At 38.8% G+C, this 19,477-nt stretch overlaps 1 protein-coding gene across 1 annotated transcript in view; it reads left to right on the top strand.

Moving 5' to 3' along the window:
* The window catches only part of LOC122796227 (snaclec rhodocetin subunit delta-like), a 329,386-nt gene that overhangs the window by 188,770 nt on the left and 121,139 nt on the right, over nt 1-19,477 (top strand). The window contains exon 4 of the mRNA XM_044064542.1: nt 8,602-8,748. Within this exon, the coding sequence (XP_043920477.1) occupies nt 8,602-8,748 (147 nt within the window). The remainder of the gene's footprint in view (nt 1-8,601; nt 8,749-19,477) is intronic.

Raw genomic sequence — 19,477 nt, 5'->3', positions numbered from 1 at the left:
CTGAGCAAGTTCACAGATGACTGCAAACTGGGCACCATAATTGACTCCCCAGCTGACACAAGCATCCTCCAAAAGGGTCTCATAGAGATGGATAACTGGTGCCAGAGCCATGGCCTTAAACTAAATGCAAAAAATGTATAATCATACCCTTTGGCAAAAACAAAGTGCCCACAAATTACCAAATAGGTGGTAATCCATTAAGTACAGAAGAAGTAATTAGGGACCTGGGGACCCAAGTTGATAGTAACCTCTCCTTTGACAACCACATTGCCAAAGTGGTTAGAAAGACCTTCTATATAGCCCACCTTATCATGAAAGGATTCACATCTAGATCAAGGGAGGTCATTGTTCCCCTTTACTCGTCCCTCATCAGGCCCATAATTGAGTACAATGCCCCATTTGGGATGTACCTTACCCGACACCTGCAGCAACTAGAAAGACCCCAAAAGTACCTCACAAAGAGGATCAAGGGACTCAGACAGATGCCATATGCTCCTCTGCTAAAGAAACTCCAGCTCTACTCAGTTGCATACCACCTACTCAGAGGCAATCTATGCCTGACGTACAAAGCCATGTCCAACCTGGAATTAATGGACATGCTCCACCTCAGGAAATCCAAATCCCTTAGAGCTACGCACTTAAGAGACTTGAACCTCAGCACAGAAATAAATAGGACATACTGGAGGGACAGATTCATAACCCAGAGGCTCCCTTCACTCTGGAATAGAATCCCAGTCCATGTTAGGCAGAGCCCCTCACTGACTCTCTTCAAGAAGAACCTTGACAAGTGGATGGGAGATCGTAGGTTTACCCCGAGGATCACTTCTATGTCACTGCTAGACAGAGGCACAGTAAACTAACCTTAATAAGGGCACAGTAAACTCACTCCAAGGGGTGGCAAAAGCCAAAAACACTCTGGCTAGGTTTGTAAATGCCCTAGGGCAGATAGCCTAGTATGAACCTATGAACCTATATGTTGCTCTGACTGTAGTGCACAGGGTCCTAGGTTCAAGACTTTGCAGTGAAATGCATGGTGGCAACACAACATTTTATTCTAGCAACTTTCCAAGATTATACAAGCAATGTTTAAAATGTGCCCTTGGTTTTTGGGCTTTTGTCCCCCCACAATACATTTTGGCTTTTTCCAGATATCTTGTGCTGTAAAGTTGAGAGATACAGTTGAGTGCCATGTCTGATTGCATTGTTCATAGCATGATATGTTGAATACTTGCTTTTGATGCAAAAGGCTGTGGGTTCTACTCCATAGCATGTAGATGCATTGCAGATACTGTACTGTGTTTTACTTTTAAAGGGGGTGGTGCTGCAGTCCTGGGAATGTCCTCTTTGGCAGAGATACTTAGTAACTATGAACCTGTTATCAGTTTGCCATCCATCCCCTATTGCAATATTACTAGCTTATAATTTTTTTAATGTAATATAGGCAATTTATTCCTCAAGGGCAACAGGCACTTTATCTGTAGATGAAACAATGAAATATAAAGTTGTTTGCTAGCAGCAGCCTCTTCATTACAGATCTCTTTAATGTGGAATTATTTATCTGGCTTTTATTTCTGAAGAGATTGTGCATATTTATTGATACTGGTGGAGTGTAGATGTTTGAGTAGACGTTTATGATGGAAATGTTCTGAACTGGGCAGTTTTGTTATTATTGGTGCATGCATTTTATTTCATTGTTTACTGGAAAAATGTTTAAAACAATGCATTTAAAATGCCCTCTAACAACTGTACTGTATTTTGCAAGAAATATAATTTAATACAATCAGGAAGATGTTTGTTGATTTTCTGATCAGCTCAGGTACTTCTTGGTACTTCTTAGGTTCTTAGTTAAATGTGTTCGATTAGGAACCAGTAAAATCAACTGTCTACAATCACAAACTTTTTTTGTTACTGAATATCTTCACTGATTGAGTCTGAATGCTACTGAAAGTAATGAAGCCAGATTGAAGCAATCACTTCTCTTAGAACTTCATTTTTTTTGGGCGGGGGATTTGGGCGGGGAGGGGTACGTATTGTCCACACCTAGGGAGCTAAGTCTGTCGTGTAGGATTTCTGCTGCACAATTCTCCCAGCTGAACTATATCTCTCAACTGTCCAGATTTTCACAGAATGAATACATTTTTGCTTCTTATTTTTGGTTTGTTCCTCGTAAAATTTGTGGTTTTCTGGCAAATCATTTAGGAATGAAGTCACTAAATAATTACAGACATTGAGTTTCAGACCTCATACCCTTCAGAAAAATGCATGCTAAAGCAAGACCTGTTATTCTATCAACTAAGTTTATACAAGAGCAATTTTTAGTACTGTTTGTTTGTTCCCCCAATATATTTGGCCTTGTCCAGATTTCCTGCATTAAGAGGTTAAGAGGTACGTGCAAATAAATCACTTTATAGAATTAGGTATATCCAAACCTTTCAACTGTCCCCGATTTTGGTTCAAAATGTTGCTCTTCCCCTAATCCCTAATAATCCCTCCACAAAATGGCAATTTTGGAAGAAATGTGGAGGGTTTACAATTAATAAATAATTGTAATGATCAGAGTTACAGATTACTTTTATTTCAGAAATGCATGTAGATTCTCTTATTTTATCAGCTGCCCAACTTAACAGTACTAATATTAAAAAAATGTCCCTTCTTTGACAGATTCCCAGCTGTATTGTGTGGTTATTTTATATTTTTGCATTACATTTTTGGTCTGTTTTTCAAAAAATGTGATTTTCTGGCAAATTAGTGGCAAATCATTAAATATTGAAGTTAGAAAATAATGACAGACATTTGAGTTTCAGATTTCATACCCTTCAGAAAATTCATACTAATGCAAGACCTACTGTTCTATTATCTTTCTAAGTTAATAAGAACAATATTTAAAAAAATGTCCTTATTTTGGGCCTTTGCCCCACTTCCATTTATGGCTTTTCCAGATTTCTTGCTCTGAGGTTGAGAGGTATGACAAATGTGTCAGGGCCATCATAGTCAGCCAGAGACATTTCAAATTGTGACATACTTGTTGCACCCCACTCCCCCATGTAATGACTGGATGTGTCCAAGCAAGGCAAGGAACAGTTATGCAGTGTAAGTGTGCAGAATATCCCCCCATCCAATGTAGACACATGTTCTACAGTGGCATTTCACCTGTCCTTGTTTTTGCAGAATGTTCTGGTTTTCTGTCATATTTTTACACTGTTGATTTATGCTTCTTATTATTTAGAAAATGCATGTTGTTGCAGTGCCTGTTGCTCTATGTTTAAGTAGCAATGCTTTAATGACCATTGGGTAAGCTTGTCTGAGATTGTAAGATGTAAATACGCTTTAGTAAGCATACTGTTAAATAATTATCAACATTGAAAGCCTTTTTGTTGTTGCCATGCAGAGAATACTTACATAACTTGATAATGTGTAAGCCTTAGGTATTGAAATGCATATGACAGTATTTGTAATAAAGGACAGGATTACAGTATTTTCAGAAGCTCATTGCATTTGTTGGAGACTTGCCGTCATATCTGCAGGCTTTACCTGTAAACTAAACAGAATGCCAGTCTATCATGTGAGGTCCATAATCTGTGCAGTAATCTTTTAAGCAATTTATCTTGAGCTTGTTTCTTGTTTGCTGTTCATTTTTTACGTTGATCATGTTTTCCCCATGAACCAAGTAGATAGTTGTCAGGCAGCAGGCCTTTTTTGGGTAAGAAACATTTTTACAAGTGGGGCTATCACAGAGATTGCTACTTTCAGCATGTTAATTGCTACTTTTATAAAGCTGAATATAAATTATAATTAGAACTGCAGTGCAAGAAGAAGTGGTTTGAGTTGAGTGCTGCTTGTTTTTTTATACATGATTTTTGACTGGCATTCCAGTAATGTATTTAAAAAGTAATTTCTTTTTTCATGTCTTGCAACCTTTTTGTTTCCATCTAGATATTAAGCAAGCTGTCATGTAGCCAATGCATTGAAATATTTTTTTTTCTCTGCTTCATTTTGTCTTGACTGGGCTCTCATAATGACTGTTTGGCATCCAGGGCAGCATATTTAATTAAAGTCCCAGTTTTTCTGATTTTCAGCATAGCTCCATCCCTTTCTAGTTGTCACACCCCTTCCTGTTGGGCCCACCCATTCAGCTGTCTCCTGCAGCCCCCCTTTGATTTGAAGTCACCAGCCACCACTGCTCCTAGAGAGACACTGCATTATGTATTCTATCTTCGACATGATAACATCAAGATCCACTCACCACATCTGCCTTGCTCTTAAGTAAGTTAACTAGGGTACAGTAATTCTCTTCAATACAGTCAGGAATGTAGCAAAGCTTAGTTTAGATATTTTTTCTTTATTTATTTGAGACTGTCCAGCAATGTTGTGTTAAATATTTTGTGTGGTTTTGAACTCTGTCACTGTGAATATATATTTAGTATTGTCTTTTTCTTTTATTATTTATTAAATATATTTAAACCTTTCATTGTGGCTTTGTGTAGAGATATTTAAGTTCTGAGAGTACTTGCATATTTGGTGACACTTTGTATGCCAATCCTAATAGCCTTGCTCTTGGTCAAACCACCATTTATATGAATATTATTATTACACAGTAAGATTGGACACCTTTTGTTAAAGGCTTTAAAGTAGCTGATAAAGAGTTGCCTGGTGGCAGTGATAGATACCTTATAGTCTGGACAAAAGAGAGCACACCAGCCTTTCCCAGATGTCTGTGTGTGTGTGTGTGTGTGTGTGTGTGTGTGTGTGTGTGTGTGTGTGTGTGTGTGTGTGTGTGTGTGTGTGCATGTGTGAATCAAACCTCAAACAGTGTGTGTGTCAGCTACATGGGCAGGGACACGAAACACTGGTTGGACAGAGAGGGTGCTGGAGGTCTTGGCTTGGCTACTCAGCTGAAATCTGAACTCTATAGCTGTGCAAGTAGGGAGTCTTACTGGGGATCTGGAAAAAGAGTGAGAAACCAGCCCCGGACTGAGTATGGTCTCTGTTTGCTCTTAAGGGTAATTGTACTTGATGCAGAGAGCTGCATCTGGAAATACTGTGTGTATACCTGTCATCAGCCCAGTGTATATCCCACACTGATGTCAGTAGTGAGGATTGAGGTTCATTGATTACTGGTCCAGTGGTGGGTTGTCACAGCCTTGACTTCTGTGAAGTAAATGCCAAAAAGGAATGGTCCAAGGACTTATCCCTGAGGGACTCCACTTGTGACTGGTCTCTTTGTAGAGGTGGACTCCCCAATTCTTACTTCCTGGGTCCTGTCTCTGAGACAGTTGGGTATCCACTGGGTGACATAAGGGTTTGTACCTAACCTCTTGAGTTTATGAACAATGCCTGAGTGGGGTATTGTGTCAAATCCCTTGGCCAGATTAAGGTAGGCAGTGTGAACGATGTTGCCCTCATCCATTGATTTGGTGACCTTCTCAAAGAAGTCCACCAGGTTCAGTAGGCATGATCTGCCCTTGATGAAACCAGACTGAGTTGGGTCCAGTTTCTGGAGGTTTACTTTTTCTCTGTTGATCATCTCTATGATACTTCTTTCCATTGCTTTACATATAAGACAAGTGAGACTTATGGGTTTGTAGCTTCCAGGGTCTCTAGATGGCCCACCTTTGTGTAACTTTTTTTTGTAATTCTTGGAAAGGATATGATTTTGTGAAAATGGGTTTCCTGTGGACATTTAGAGGTTTAACAGCATTCTTACTAAGGCATAAGCTACTCTTTGAACTGGACAGAAAGATACACTCTAAACAGGTAAGTCCTAACCTAGGTGGGGATCAGTTCAGAATGATAAGAGGCTGAAATCACAATACAACCTGTGACACCCATGCAATGGCCCAGTAATCAGGAAGCCTCAATCCTCACCACTAACACTAGTGAGGGACGTGCACATTGGGGGATAACAAGTACACACACAGTAAAGTACAATTTTCCTTAAACCCACACAGAGATCACAGTCAGTCTGGGGCTGGTTTCTCCCTTTCTGTCCAGATCTCTAATAGGACTCCCCACTGGCATAGCTATAGGTCCAGATCTCAGCCAAGTGGAGAAGCTAAAATCTCCAGCAGCCTCTCTCTCCAACTAGTGCTTCATGTCTCTGCCCAAGTAGCTGACACACACTTTGAGATATGAGTCATATACAAACACAGAGACACTCCCGGGGAAGGCTGGCACAGGTTCTCCGGCTATGCCCCTCTTCTCCAGACTATAAGGTAGAAATCACTGCCATCAACCACTATTCTCAGCTACTATAAGGCCCTTACCAAAGGGTGACCAATTGCACTGTGTAATATTACTGTTATCCAAATAGTAAGTGTGCTGAACAGCAAGACTACTGGAGTGGCTTGGACAGTATCACCAAATGCATGCAATGTACTCTAAGAGCTTAAATTACCTCTACACAAAACAGCCACAGTTGAAAGTTTTAAAAATATTTAATAATAAATAATAAAAACACAAGGCAAATCTCATCAATTCAACACAGAGCTAATCAAGAGTTCAGAAATCACAGGAACTTTAAAACAATATTGTAGGATAGTCTGACATAAATATAGAAAACAGCTAGACTAATCTGGCTAAATTTCTATCTAACTCTAAGAGAAATCACTCTTCTAAATGCTACTTACATACAGAGCAAGCAAGTGGTGGTGAGTTGCTGTCAGATCCAGTTCAAGATACAAAATGCTCCAAATCTTTCTCTCAGAAATGCACATTACTGCTGAGTCGTTTCACATTACATCATTTGTATCACTTCTCCTTTAGTTCCCAGACTAACAGAAACTCAAAATTTACATGTCTTTGTAATCTGCACCTGGTTAGGAAGCTGCACCTGGCCAGGAAACTACAACAATACAAGACACTTCATAACTTCACACAACCTATTGGCAGTACTACTAAGACTAAACCAAATGCAGTCATTAGTTACAATTATCTGAATATGAGGTTGGGAAAAGGGGTGTCCAACTTTGTGAGGCTCTATTGCTTCTAACAGGTTTCTAGTATTTTGGATGATTTTGTTTGGTTTTACACAGAGATCCCTTACCACCCTGGCTATATGAATTTTTAAACTTTATATTTTTTTCTATGGTACATTTTATAGTAGTCTTCAGGTTTATTATAGTAGTAATCACTGCCAAGTATTTTGCAGTATGCTGTGGTCTTAATTCCAGAAGATGGGTTGTCTCCTGCCAATATGTTTCTGATTTATGGAATGTGATCATCTTTCTTGGGAAATAACCAATTTCTCAATGGAGAAACTAATGGTTCTGTACTCAGGAGGAAAGGTCCCTGTTCCATAAGGAAAATGGTGTAGTGTATAATATAGGTTAGGGTTAATGGCACTCATCCATGTGTTATGCCCTATCAAATGTGTATAACACACCACTTAACCTCATTATTTGCAAATTTCAAGAGAAAATACCTGCAATCTTTAGGCTGATAATATTAAAGGTTCAATATGTGCACTGTAGCAATTACTGATTTTTATCTGAGTGTTAGCTTCCTTAGCTTTCATCTAATATAACATAGTACTAAGCTATATGAAAACCCATATAGGTAACCTGCAGTACTTTGGTAACTTCATTGCAATAATGTAGCATAAAAATACAGTTAATAAATACCAACATTTATGTTTCTTGCAAATATAATTCCTTGGATCATGCATTTTTGTGTATTTATAGTTATAAACAATTAAAAATAAATTGTAGTGGTAATAAGCCTAAAAAAATATGGATGCTTCAGGAATCAATGTTGTGAGAAAAAATAAAGTATATAAGGTGTTACATTTATCATTATTTCTGCTGTTTCAGCAGGCAGCATGAGAGGAATTATTACAAATATTCAATGGTAAATTGTACGTGGGTCAATACCACAAATGGTTATCACTGAAAGCTACTTTTAGTGAACATTAACTTTGCACTTTATCCCACTGCTGTGTGATCATGGATGGTATATATAAGTTGAGAGGGTTCTACCCCACTGCCAAATAAGTTGAATTTGTGTTTTGTTCAAAGTGTCTCGAGCCTTAATAAAATTTATTTTAATTTATCAGAACTACTGCTGCTACATTTTACTGAGCGCCATAATTTGTACTGTACAGCTTTATACTGACGATTGATACTGTATTTCCAGTCACATTAACATTTAAAATACTTACCATCATGTCAAGTATTGAGGCCCAATTCCAATACAACTTATCTCACTGTAAGTGACCACTTACACTGAGAACAGATAGTTTGGAATCTGGCCCCAGGTGTAAGCCTGTTTATAGATAGACTTTACACTGAAGTAATTCACTTACACTGACAGCAACTTTTTTGCAATCTGGCCCCTGATGTCTATTAGATGTGCTTCCTGTGGTTACATGTTAATGACTCTCTGATTCTTCTGTAGTAATTAAACCACTGGTTTTATCAGACAGGTAAACAAAGAAACATTTTTTTATAACTGAACTTTCATTTTTTTTAAGTGTTAACAACATTCCGTTGCTTTTTTCCCTTTGTTTACTGACATCATAAATGGTTGTTGAGTATCATAAAGATGGTTACATAACTGTAGTAATCCTTAGCCACAGCTTTTTTTAATCTGTCTTTATTTGCACAGATTTATTGCCAGAACAAATTCCAGGGAGCTCATTTGGCATCAGTTCACAGCCTTGAAGAAAACAATTTCATTTTTGTTTTGATGGGAAGATTATCTGACTATGCAAAGAAAGAAGCCTACTGGATTGGAGCTCATGATTTTTTTAAGGTATATTATAATACTTTATTGATTCATGTACAGTGATCAAATAATGTACTTATGGATCTCTCTCCAATATACATGCACATAGACTCACCCGTGTGTGTGTGTGTGTGTGTGTGTGTGTGTGTGTGTGTGTGTGTGTGTGTGTGTGTGTGTGTGTGTGTGTGTGTGTGTGTGTGTGTGTGTGTGTGTGTGTGTATATATATATATATATATATATATATATATATATATATATATATATATATTATTAGAATCCGACTCACTAAAGAAGTAAAATAAAAAAATCTTAGACTATAAAAACTTCTGCTTAAACTGTAGAACAAAAGAAACACTAAACCACAAAAATGATGTTGAGCGCTTTCACTCATTTAATGTTTACTTGAGCTTCATCAGAACAATCATCACACACATGAGCGCGCATATATATATATATATATATTTATATATATATATATATATATATATATATATATATATATATATATATATATATATACACACACACACACACATATATATATATATATATATATATATACACACACATATAGATACATGCACATACACACGCGCACGCGCGCGTGTGTGTGTGTGTGTGTGTGTGTGTGTGTGTGTGTGTGTGTGTGTGTGTGTGTGTGTGTCTATATATATATATATATATATATATATATATATAGTTGCATTTTAACATTTTTACCTTAAATGAAGACAAGGCACTTCTTCCTCTCTTTCAGTGGTATTTATTACACACGTGTGGGAGCCTCATGGAAAGTACCAGGGAGACTCTCCGAACAAAGGAATGCATAAACTTATATGCTGGTGATACTGCTGACAGTACAAAAAATATAAACTAGACCAATTAAATTAGTACAAAAGACAATTGGTTTACCCGTAGGCTTGAAACAGTTCACATTATTACATCTCTAGGCAGAAAAGGAAAATCGGATGCACTTCCATATAAGGCACATTTCCTGCTTTCAAGCAGGCTCCTGTTTTTCAGTACTTTTCCACTATTCCCAGTTTACTCAGAGTTTGCAGTAGAAAGTCCAACTTAATGCATGCAGATTGTCACATACTCAATTTCCTTAAGCACATAGTTTGGCCATTCATATTCTACAATCCCCCATTTGATGCTGTCTAAGCATCACCATTTAGTCGATCATACATTTGCCCTAAGTCTAACATAACCATGTGGCTGGTTCCTTTAACATTGTCACACATTTTTATTTCATCATCCATATTCATAACTGCAGGCATATAAAACTTTGGCACCTTTTTAGTAGTCTTAAAAGACATTAATTTCAAAATCAATGCTTTGATTAAAAACACAACAAGAAAAGCAATAAGAGCTAATACTGCGATTAATAAAATTAACTTCAATAGTCCACCTCCCCAATCTGAGAACAGGTTTGTTAACCATGCCCATGTTGAGCTATCAGCCTCCTTGGCCTTAGAGAGTTCGGAGACTCTCTGAATGAGTTCAAGATGACTTTCAATTTCGTGCTGATTGTCAGGAATAAACGAACATCACTCCTCCTGGATTAAAGCACAAGTTCCACCTTTCACTGCTAGGGTGAAATCAAGAGCCATATGGTTTTGGAGAACTACAACTCTCATAGCAGTCAGTTCATCAGTCACTAGTTCTAAAGCAGATAATGTGGCATTGCTTAATACTTCAAGTAATTTGGACACAGTTTTCTCAGTTCCTAAATTGATTTTACTGCTCTGTATGCTGGAATTATACCAGCCCACGATATGACGTCATCACCCAAGTCCATATGAGATAGTCCTTTGGTGCCAGCATGAGCTAAGTCATGATGATAAATCCATGAAGCATCGATTTGGCCTACCAGATTGGCAGACTTTTTAACCTCTCAAATGTTCTGAATTTTTCCTCGAGGTAAAGCAGGTGTATGTCGGATGGCTGGGACTAAATAACCTAATAAACAGCTACCAGACCAGTTTCCTGGTAGCCATATATAGGCTCTTTTACCACACACAAAGTAGCAATTTACCACCTTAGTGGTGATATTGCTATCTATATAACCTTGTTCAGAATGAAACACCTTCTTATCAATCAATCCCAGCTGTTGATATAGGATAGAATTATTTCTTACCTCTTCGTATGTTTTATGCAACAGTTCACAAAATGAATTGTAGGTTGTGTTACAGTAGGAGGAGTTATTATTACACCTGTAGGGAACTGTCACATTGCAAAAACTCCATCCTACCTTGACTTTACCAAATTTCTGAAAACACACGGTTCCATTTTGACGGTTAAACAGATGTAATGCTATCCTGTCTTTTAAAGTGACATTTGAAGTGTAATAGATCAGATTCATCCAGGTTTCATTAGCCCCTAAAGGGACTGTACTTACCATCAATCCCCCATGAACAGTAGGTAAAGCAGTACAGATCCAACAGTCAGAAACACTGAGGGATGATGCATAGGCAAATTTAATAGCTTGGTAGGTGTTGAAAGGTGGATGCCAAATAGCTCACTTGGTGTGATGCGTTGAAGGAGCAGGAAATACAAATGGCCACATTAAAAATAACAGTACAACAAGAATAACCACCAAAATGGCTGTCCAATATTTTTGTGGAAATGGTTGTTGAGTCTGCGTAGTGTCAGCAGTTTGGAGTTTCCCAAAAGGGTAAATGTTATGTATCATCAGGTACTGGAACAGTTCTACTTCGAGTACGAGTAGCAATGGGAGGAGAATCTGGAATTGAAAAAGGTAAAGGCTGTTGGTCTTCAGACAGCACAACTTTTTTTGACATGTGAAATGTGGATCCAGGTTGGAGATCCTTGCAATCGCACAGCAGATGACGTTGTCAGAAGAACCAGGAAAGGCCCCTTCCAGCGCGGCTGGAGCGCTGTTTTTCTAGAGAAGGACTTAATGTAAACCCAAGTGCCTGGTTGTAGGGTGGATGACAGGAAAGGATCTGGAAGATGTTGAGCAGCTGCTACTTGTCGGTGGTGAAACTGTAGGAAGGAAACAAGAGATTTGCAGTACAAGAGAATATCATTATCAAATGCATCGTATTCAGAAAGGGGTGGTGGTGGTGTCATGGGCATACGCGGAGGGCGACCCATGAGAATTTCATGTGGAGAAAGACCCTTAGTAGGATGCAGTTGTGCTCACATAGAAAGTAAGGCTAGTGGTAAGGCCTGCGCCCAAGTTAAGCCTGCTTCTGAAGTGACTTTAGCAAGTCTAGTTTTCAAGGTCTGATTCATTCATTCAATAATACCTGATGCCTGTGGTCTATATGGACAATGAAATTTCAAAGTAATGCCTAGCATTGTACACAATGATTCAACTAACTTACCAGTAAAATGCGTTCCATGGTCAAAGTATATTTGACAAGGAACACCAAAATGAGGTATCAGTTCATAACACAATTTTTTCCACTGAAATAGCATCATTTTTAGCACATGGCTAGGCTTCCAACCATCCCAAAAAAACATCAACAACAGTCAAAACATATTTAAAATAAGTACAAGGTGAGAGTTCAATAAAGTCCCACTGTAAGGCACAAAATTGTCCCATTGGTTTTGGCACCGGTTGAGCTGGATCCAGAGTGCCTTTTGAAATGTTGTGCTGTAAACAAATGGAGCACATGCTCAAAAAATGTTGCACAGAAGCAAAAAGTCCTGGGGTGAACCAATCCTTCTAGATTTGTTTGATTAATGCTTGTACCCCTACATGAGCTGGCAAATGATATGCTTTTATAAGAGAATTTAACACAGATATAGGACAAATTAATCTGCCATCAGGATGCTGCCAAATTGAATCAGAGCATTGGAAACAACTGTTGGCCAGCCATGTTTTTCTTTCTGATTCCGATACTTCACATTGTAAAGTTTTTAAAACAGTAGTGTCAAAAGTAACCGTTTGTAAGATAGGCTGCAGAAATTGTCCCTGAACAGGATGTGAAAGAGCTGCCTGCTTGGCAGCCCAGTCAGCCAAATTATTTCCCTTAGCTACTAGGGAGTCGTTAGACTGGTGAGTTGCACACTTGACAACAGCAGTTTTGGAAGGTAATAATAAATCCTGTAAGAGGTGATCAATATACAGGTAATTTTTAATTGGTGCCCCAGAGGATGTCAAAAACCCCCTTTCCTTCCATAAAATATCAAAATCATGAACAACACCATGGGCATAACGTGAATCAGTATAAATAGTAACAGATCTGTCTTTGGCCATTTTACATGCATGCAAAAGTGCCACTAATTCCGCGGCTTGTGCGGAAGTGCCAGGTGGTAATTGTCCAGTTTGTAAAACCTCAGATGGTGAGCAGACTGACCATGCAGCCTTGAGTTCACCAAAATTATTTTCTAAACAGGACCCATCTACAAAAGGAACTAAATCAGGATTAAGCAAAGGAACATCTTGCAAATCTGACCTAGGAGAAAGAACAGTGTTAACTACAAGCGCACAGTCATGTGGTTCACCCTCATCACTAGTTGGAATCAATGAAGCAGGGTTTAGTCGTGGGCAACGTGTAATTTGAACAGAGGGATTACTTAATAAACAACTCATATTTAGTGAGGCGAGCATTAGAAAGATACTGTGTTTTTGTTTTTAAGAGTAATGCTTGCACTGCATGAGGTACTGCTAGTATAGTATTATGTCCTAAAGTCAATGGTGCTGCCATATCGATCAAAACAGCAGCGGCTGCCACCGCTCGTAAACAGGGTGGATAGCCAAAAGCAACAGGGTCTGAGTGCTGTAATATGCTATAGGTCGATAGCCTCCTGTGCACGCTTGCGCCAGCAGGCCCAGGGCAGTTTTATTTCTTTCACAGCACAAGAAAACAAAGGGTTTAGAATAATCTGGGAGCTCCAGGGCAGGTGGGTTTATCAGGGCCATTTTAATAGCCTAAAAGGTGTTTTCATGTTCAGGGGACCAAGGCAGAGGGTCTGTGACCTCCTTTTTTAAAAGCTGTAACAGAGGGGCCAAAATTTCTGAAAAATTGGGCACCCACTGTCTACAATAACCTGCTAGGCCGAGGAACCCCCTGAGTTGTTTCTGAGTTACAGGGCAGGGAGCAGTCTGAACGGAGGTAATTCTACTTGGAAGTATTTGAAGTGAACCCATAGAAATGATGTTCACCAGGTATTGCACCTTTTCTTGACAGAACTGCAGTTTGGATTTATTTACCTTAAAACCTCGTTCAGCTAAAAACTTTAAAACTAGAAGTGAGTACTCTATACAAGACTTGGTATCTTGTGAAGCTATAAGAATATCGTTTACATATTGGACCAATACTGAGCGTGGTGGTAACTGTAAATCCTGCAGTTGTCTGTGCATCTCTCTAGAGAATAAGGTGGGAGATTCTACATATCCTTGGGGTAGTCGGGTCCTAGTATACTGTTGGCCCTTATAAGTGAATGCAAACAAATACTGACTATCTGAATGTACTGGGATAGAGAAGAAAGCTGATGAGATATTTACAACTATAAAACAACGTGCTGTAGGTGGGATGCAGCTTAAAATCGTAGCTGGATTTGGTATGATTGGAAAAACAGGCAAGACAGCTTTATTGACATCTCGCAAGTCTTGCACAAATCTGTAAGCTTGTTTACCAGGTTTTCTTACCGGTAGAATTGGAGTATTACATGGACTTGTTGTAGGTACTAGAATTCCTTGTTGTACCAAGGCAGAAATGACAGGGGCAATACCAGATGTGGCCTCTACCATCAAAGGGTACTGTGGTACCCAAGGTAATTTTGCTCCGGGTTTTAAGATTATTTTTACAGGAGTGACTGAAATCAGAAATCCAACATCATTATCATGAGTGGTCCATAGATGAAAGGGTAATGGATTTAAATGCTTATTTTTATCGAGGTCAGACTGCATACATATTGTTTGTAGAGTGACATTTTCATCTAAAGTAGCCAAAATACTGTCTTGTTTATCTGAAGGTACTTGTATATATACTCCTTCAGCTGTGCAGAAGATGGTTGCTCCCATCTTACAGAGCAAATCTCTTCCCAATAAATTTAATGGTGCTGAGGGTCTTACTAAAAATGCATGATTGTCTTGTAAAGGTCCCAAAGTTACTGGGACTGGGACGGTTTCAGAATATTCAATAGGAATACCAGAGACACCTACCCCTCTAGTTATGTTATTGGAGAAGGGGACATTTATTGCTGCTTCGCCAGCTAACATAGATTTGGTTGCTCCAGTGTCAATCAAAAATGGGTATGGTTTATTTTTGACAAGTAACATAACATGTGGTCCATCTTGATCCACAGGGATGAAAGGGCACAACTGCTGTTGTCTTTGTTCAGGGAACCTTCATTGTGATGGCTGCCGATTGGATGGGGTCCAATTAGAATTCCACTGAGGTGACGTATCAGTGGGTGGGGCAGGTTGCTCAGCCAGTTGCTCAGCCAGATGCGGACATTCATTTCTCCAAGACCACAATTGAAACACTCCATCTGATTATTATAGCTTTGGGGTGGGGCTGATTGAGTTTCCTGCCAGTTTTGTCTATTTTGGTTTCCTGCCCCTTGGCTTCCACCTCTCCCTCTTCCCCGTCCTCGTCCTCCCCAGCCACATTGCCCAAAGGCAGTACACATCTGAATCTGTGCTTTAACCAATTTTTCCTGTAAGTCCTTTTTTTCCTGTGCTAACTTGTTGGAGAGGTATTGCACGTGTGACTACTTCATGCAATACAAGACTAGGCCAGTTTAAACATACTTCCTTTAGCTTATCCCGTACTTGTGGGCATGACCCCTCTATGAAGGCAGCCGACAATCCGCTCTGTGCCGGCCCTTCGGTGGGTTCTGGGTAACCAGAGTAAGCCTCAAAGGCTTCAGTGAGATGACTTAAATACTCATCCACAGGTTCGTCTTCCTTTTGAATAACTGACTTGATTTTGGACCAGTTGGGTGTGGTTGGAACTATTACTGTAATAGCATCTACTATACACTGTCTGACTGCTTCAGACCCATTATCTTTTTGTGCATCATGTTTTGGTATCGGAGTAGGGACATTAGCATGATCCCAAATCTGTTTCATCAGATCAGCCGGTATGGGGTACTGAAGAACTGCCCTGACTTCTTCTATTGTAGGATTTTGTAAACAAATATGTCCCGCCAGCACATGCTGGAACTTAGCTGGATTAGTACGGATAGACAGTAGTGATCTGGTAATGGCTTGAAAATCAACCGCCAACCACGTCCTTGGTACTACAATGGTCGGTGGTTCCTGCGCACGTCTAGCATGTGCTGGGTTAGGTACCCCCCTCAAAGGTAACAATCTGTCGTCATCTGACGACTCCGATTCTGAATCTGGATTAAATTTATCTGGCCCAAAATATCCATCCCCACTGTCAATTATAGCTGGGAACTGGCCAAAATGCCTTTGTCGGTGTAAATGTTGCCTCCCTTTTCCTTTATAATAGGGTTTAGCTTTAAAATACATTACAGCTTTTGCTTCTTTATGAGTCTTACTATGAGTTATTTTTTCTATCGCTCGTTTCTGGATCAGATTCACTAGACTGACTGTCCGCAGCTTGTTCTCTCTCTCCAGGGGTGGAATCTTTAGTGATGGAATCTGGCTGCTGTGTTTCGGCTCCTTGTTGAGCAAGGGGGGGGCTGATACTGCGGATGTGCAATCGGTGGTGCAGTTGGTGGTGGGGGGAGCCAGGCATTATCGTCTTCTGGCGATTCAATTATCTGCAATTTAGCTAATTCCTTTACAGGATAAAGCCCCTTAAAGGGTGGGTCCTTCAAGCATTTACCGTTTACCACATCTAAATTACTAGCAGTATGTTGTAATTCCCTCAATTGCTCTTTTAATTTCTGCTGATTATCTTTTAGACTACTAATAAGTGAATCCTTTTCTCTTTCTTTTGCCTCTGTCATCCAGTCATTAAATGCTGCCCAGCACAACCCTGGTATTCTTCTCCCTTTTTTCCTTAACTTTCCTTGGAGATTAAGCAAAACATTTTTATTAAAACTACCATTTTCTGGAAAGGCAAGTTTACCATCACCCTCAGTGAGGGCGACCCACTGACTTATAAACATACAACCCTCCCGGGACACACGAAAATACATATAACCAGCTGGTGTACTCCCATTTTCACACAATAAGCTATACTGTATTTTACAGATTTAGCTGTGACATTTTGTAAACGTTGTTTTCCCCACTCTCGTATCACCTTTCACTCATGTCATCAGTTTTTCGTTTTAACCCACTCTCATACTGCACAATCAATAGCAGAAAAGAAATGCATGCCACTTACCTCAAAACAATTGAATGAGAGGAATTATTACATTTCTATAAAGTTATCAATACCAAATTTTAAAGCAGGCTAGTACAGGAAATGAAAGAAACACTGCCAGAACAGAAAATTCTGTCATGGGCCCTTTCACTAGCAGTATTTCGTTCAATCCCCAACTGTCGCAACTGTTGTCAATTCAGATCCGAGTAAACAGCACCAATTGTTGCATTTAACATTTTTACCTTAAATGAAGACAAGGCACTTCTTCCTCTCTTTCAGTGGTATTTATTACACACATGTGGGAGCCTCATGGAAAGTACCAGGGAGACTCTCCGAACAAAGGAATGCATAAGCTTATATGCAGGTGATACTGCTGACAATACAAAAATATAAACTAGGCCAATTAAATTAGTACAAAAGACAATTAACCAATCAGTGGTTTACCCGTAGGCATGAAATAGTTCACATTACTACATCTCTAAGCAGAAAAGGAAAACTGGATGCACTTCTATATAAGGCGCATTTCCTGCTTTCAAGCAGGCTCCTGTTTTTTAGTACTTTTCCACTATTCACAGTTTACTCAGAGTTCGCAGTACAAAGTCCATCTTCATGCATGCAGATTGTCACATACTCAATTTCCTTAAGCACATACTTTGGCCATTCATATTCTGCAATATATATATAGCTAGATACACACACGCACACACACACACACACACACACACACACACACACACACACACACACACACACACACACACACACACACACACACACACACACACACACACACACACACACACACACACACACACACACACACACACACACACACACTCACACATGCACACACAAACACGCACACACACACACACACACACACACACACACACACACACACACACACACGTGCAACAATTTGTAATGATGCTGCACAAGGATGAAAACGTTAGACAATGATAACATGGATAATAGCATATATACAATTTTAAATTAATAATTCACATATTTGTTAACTAATAAACTGATGTAAGTGAATTAGTCTTTTGTGGATCCCCTTCATAATAGCAAAAGTATCATTGTGTGTGTGTGTGTGTGTGTGATATATATATATATATATATATATATATATATATATATATATATATATATATATATATATATATATATAATATCTTTACATTCATATAGGTATAAATACATAAAAACAAATACACAGGTACGTAATTTATTTATTCACTAAGTTAACCTTGCTGAGAAAAATGCATACAAAATCACTTATTGATTTCCTGCAAGTTCTTTTAGAGAAGATCCAGATAATAAAAAGTTACAACTAACAGACTAATTGCAGTGCAGGAAGTGTATCTAATACAAAAAAGAATATTACATTACCTTTGTTCTGCAAAATCAAATACTATATTTTTAGACAGTTCAGTGTGACTTTTGAATGAAACATTTCAGATAACAATAGTGTATAACACTTCAGATTAAATGAATTATATGCTGATATGATATGAGATAACAGCAGCTATGAAATGCACTGGCAAGGAAGAAAAATTAACATTTTTTTTAACAGTAGTAAAGCTTTGCATTGTTCTTAACTGCAGGGGAAGCTGGTCCCAGTTGCTGAATAGGTTGACTCTGTGAACAATCATGCCAAGTCTAATTCTTGTCTTATTCAGTTTTAGAAGGGAATGTCTGAATGATCTAAGTTCTCTAGCAGGAATATGTCAGGTTAACCAATGTCAAGGTCAGGGCATTTGTATTCATGTAGAAGTTTATACATGAAACTAACCAGAGATAAATGTGAGTTTATTTTCTGTATGAGCTCTCAGGTTCTACAGTAGAGGGCAGGGGCTGGAACATCACAACAGTTTGCTTGTTGCAAATCTTACTATTTTATTCTATGCAGATGGTAGTAGCTGTAGTGTGCTTTTCTTCAGGTTGTCCATAACGATGCTTCATGGAGTAGATTAGGTAGTAGCATGCTTTCAGCAAGTCAAGGTATTGTGTTAAACTGTAGCACAGCTTCTGGCTTGCAAGAGGCTCCAAGCTTTTCATGTGCTTCTATTGGATAACTTCGTCTGTGGATTTCAAAGGTTAAGTTAATGATGATGGCTAGTTCCTAGAACCTCCAATATGGAACAGTTTCCATCAGTGAGTTAGAGCCTTTTAGGATAAGAGATATTGTAGAGGAGTTCAGTTTCTGCATGGACTATTTTCAAGAGGATGACTTTGTTTTTGTTTTTTTGTTGTTTTTTTTGCAGTAAGCATAAGATTGTTCTGAGTGATCAAGTTTTTAAGAATACTGCAGGATGATTGGAGCTCATTTTTCAGCTGTTAGCACCTGGAAGCAGAATGGACTACAGTTTTCTGCATATTGTATTAGTGTGATGATGTAAATGTGGCTGTGCAAACTGTAATCCTTGAGTAAAGAAGTGGTCATAGTAAAGATTCTTGAACTCCTATACTTGTTATGAAAGAGGTTGATTGT

Source organism: Protopterus annectens, chromosome 3.part0, assembly GCF_019279795.1.
Source record: "Protopterus annectens isolate FY-2018-M chromosome 3.part0, PAN1.0, whole genome shotgun sequence".
Taxonomy (NCBI): domain Eukaryota; kingdom Metazoa; phylum Chordata; order Ceratodontiformes; family Protopteridae; genus Protopterus; species Protopterus annectens.
Note: the sequence above shows the minus strand (reverse complement) of the source record. Positions and strands in the feature narration are given on the sequence as shown.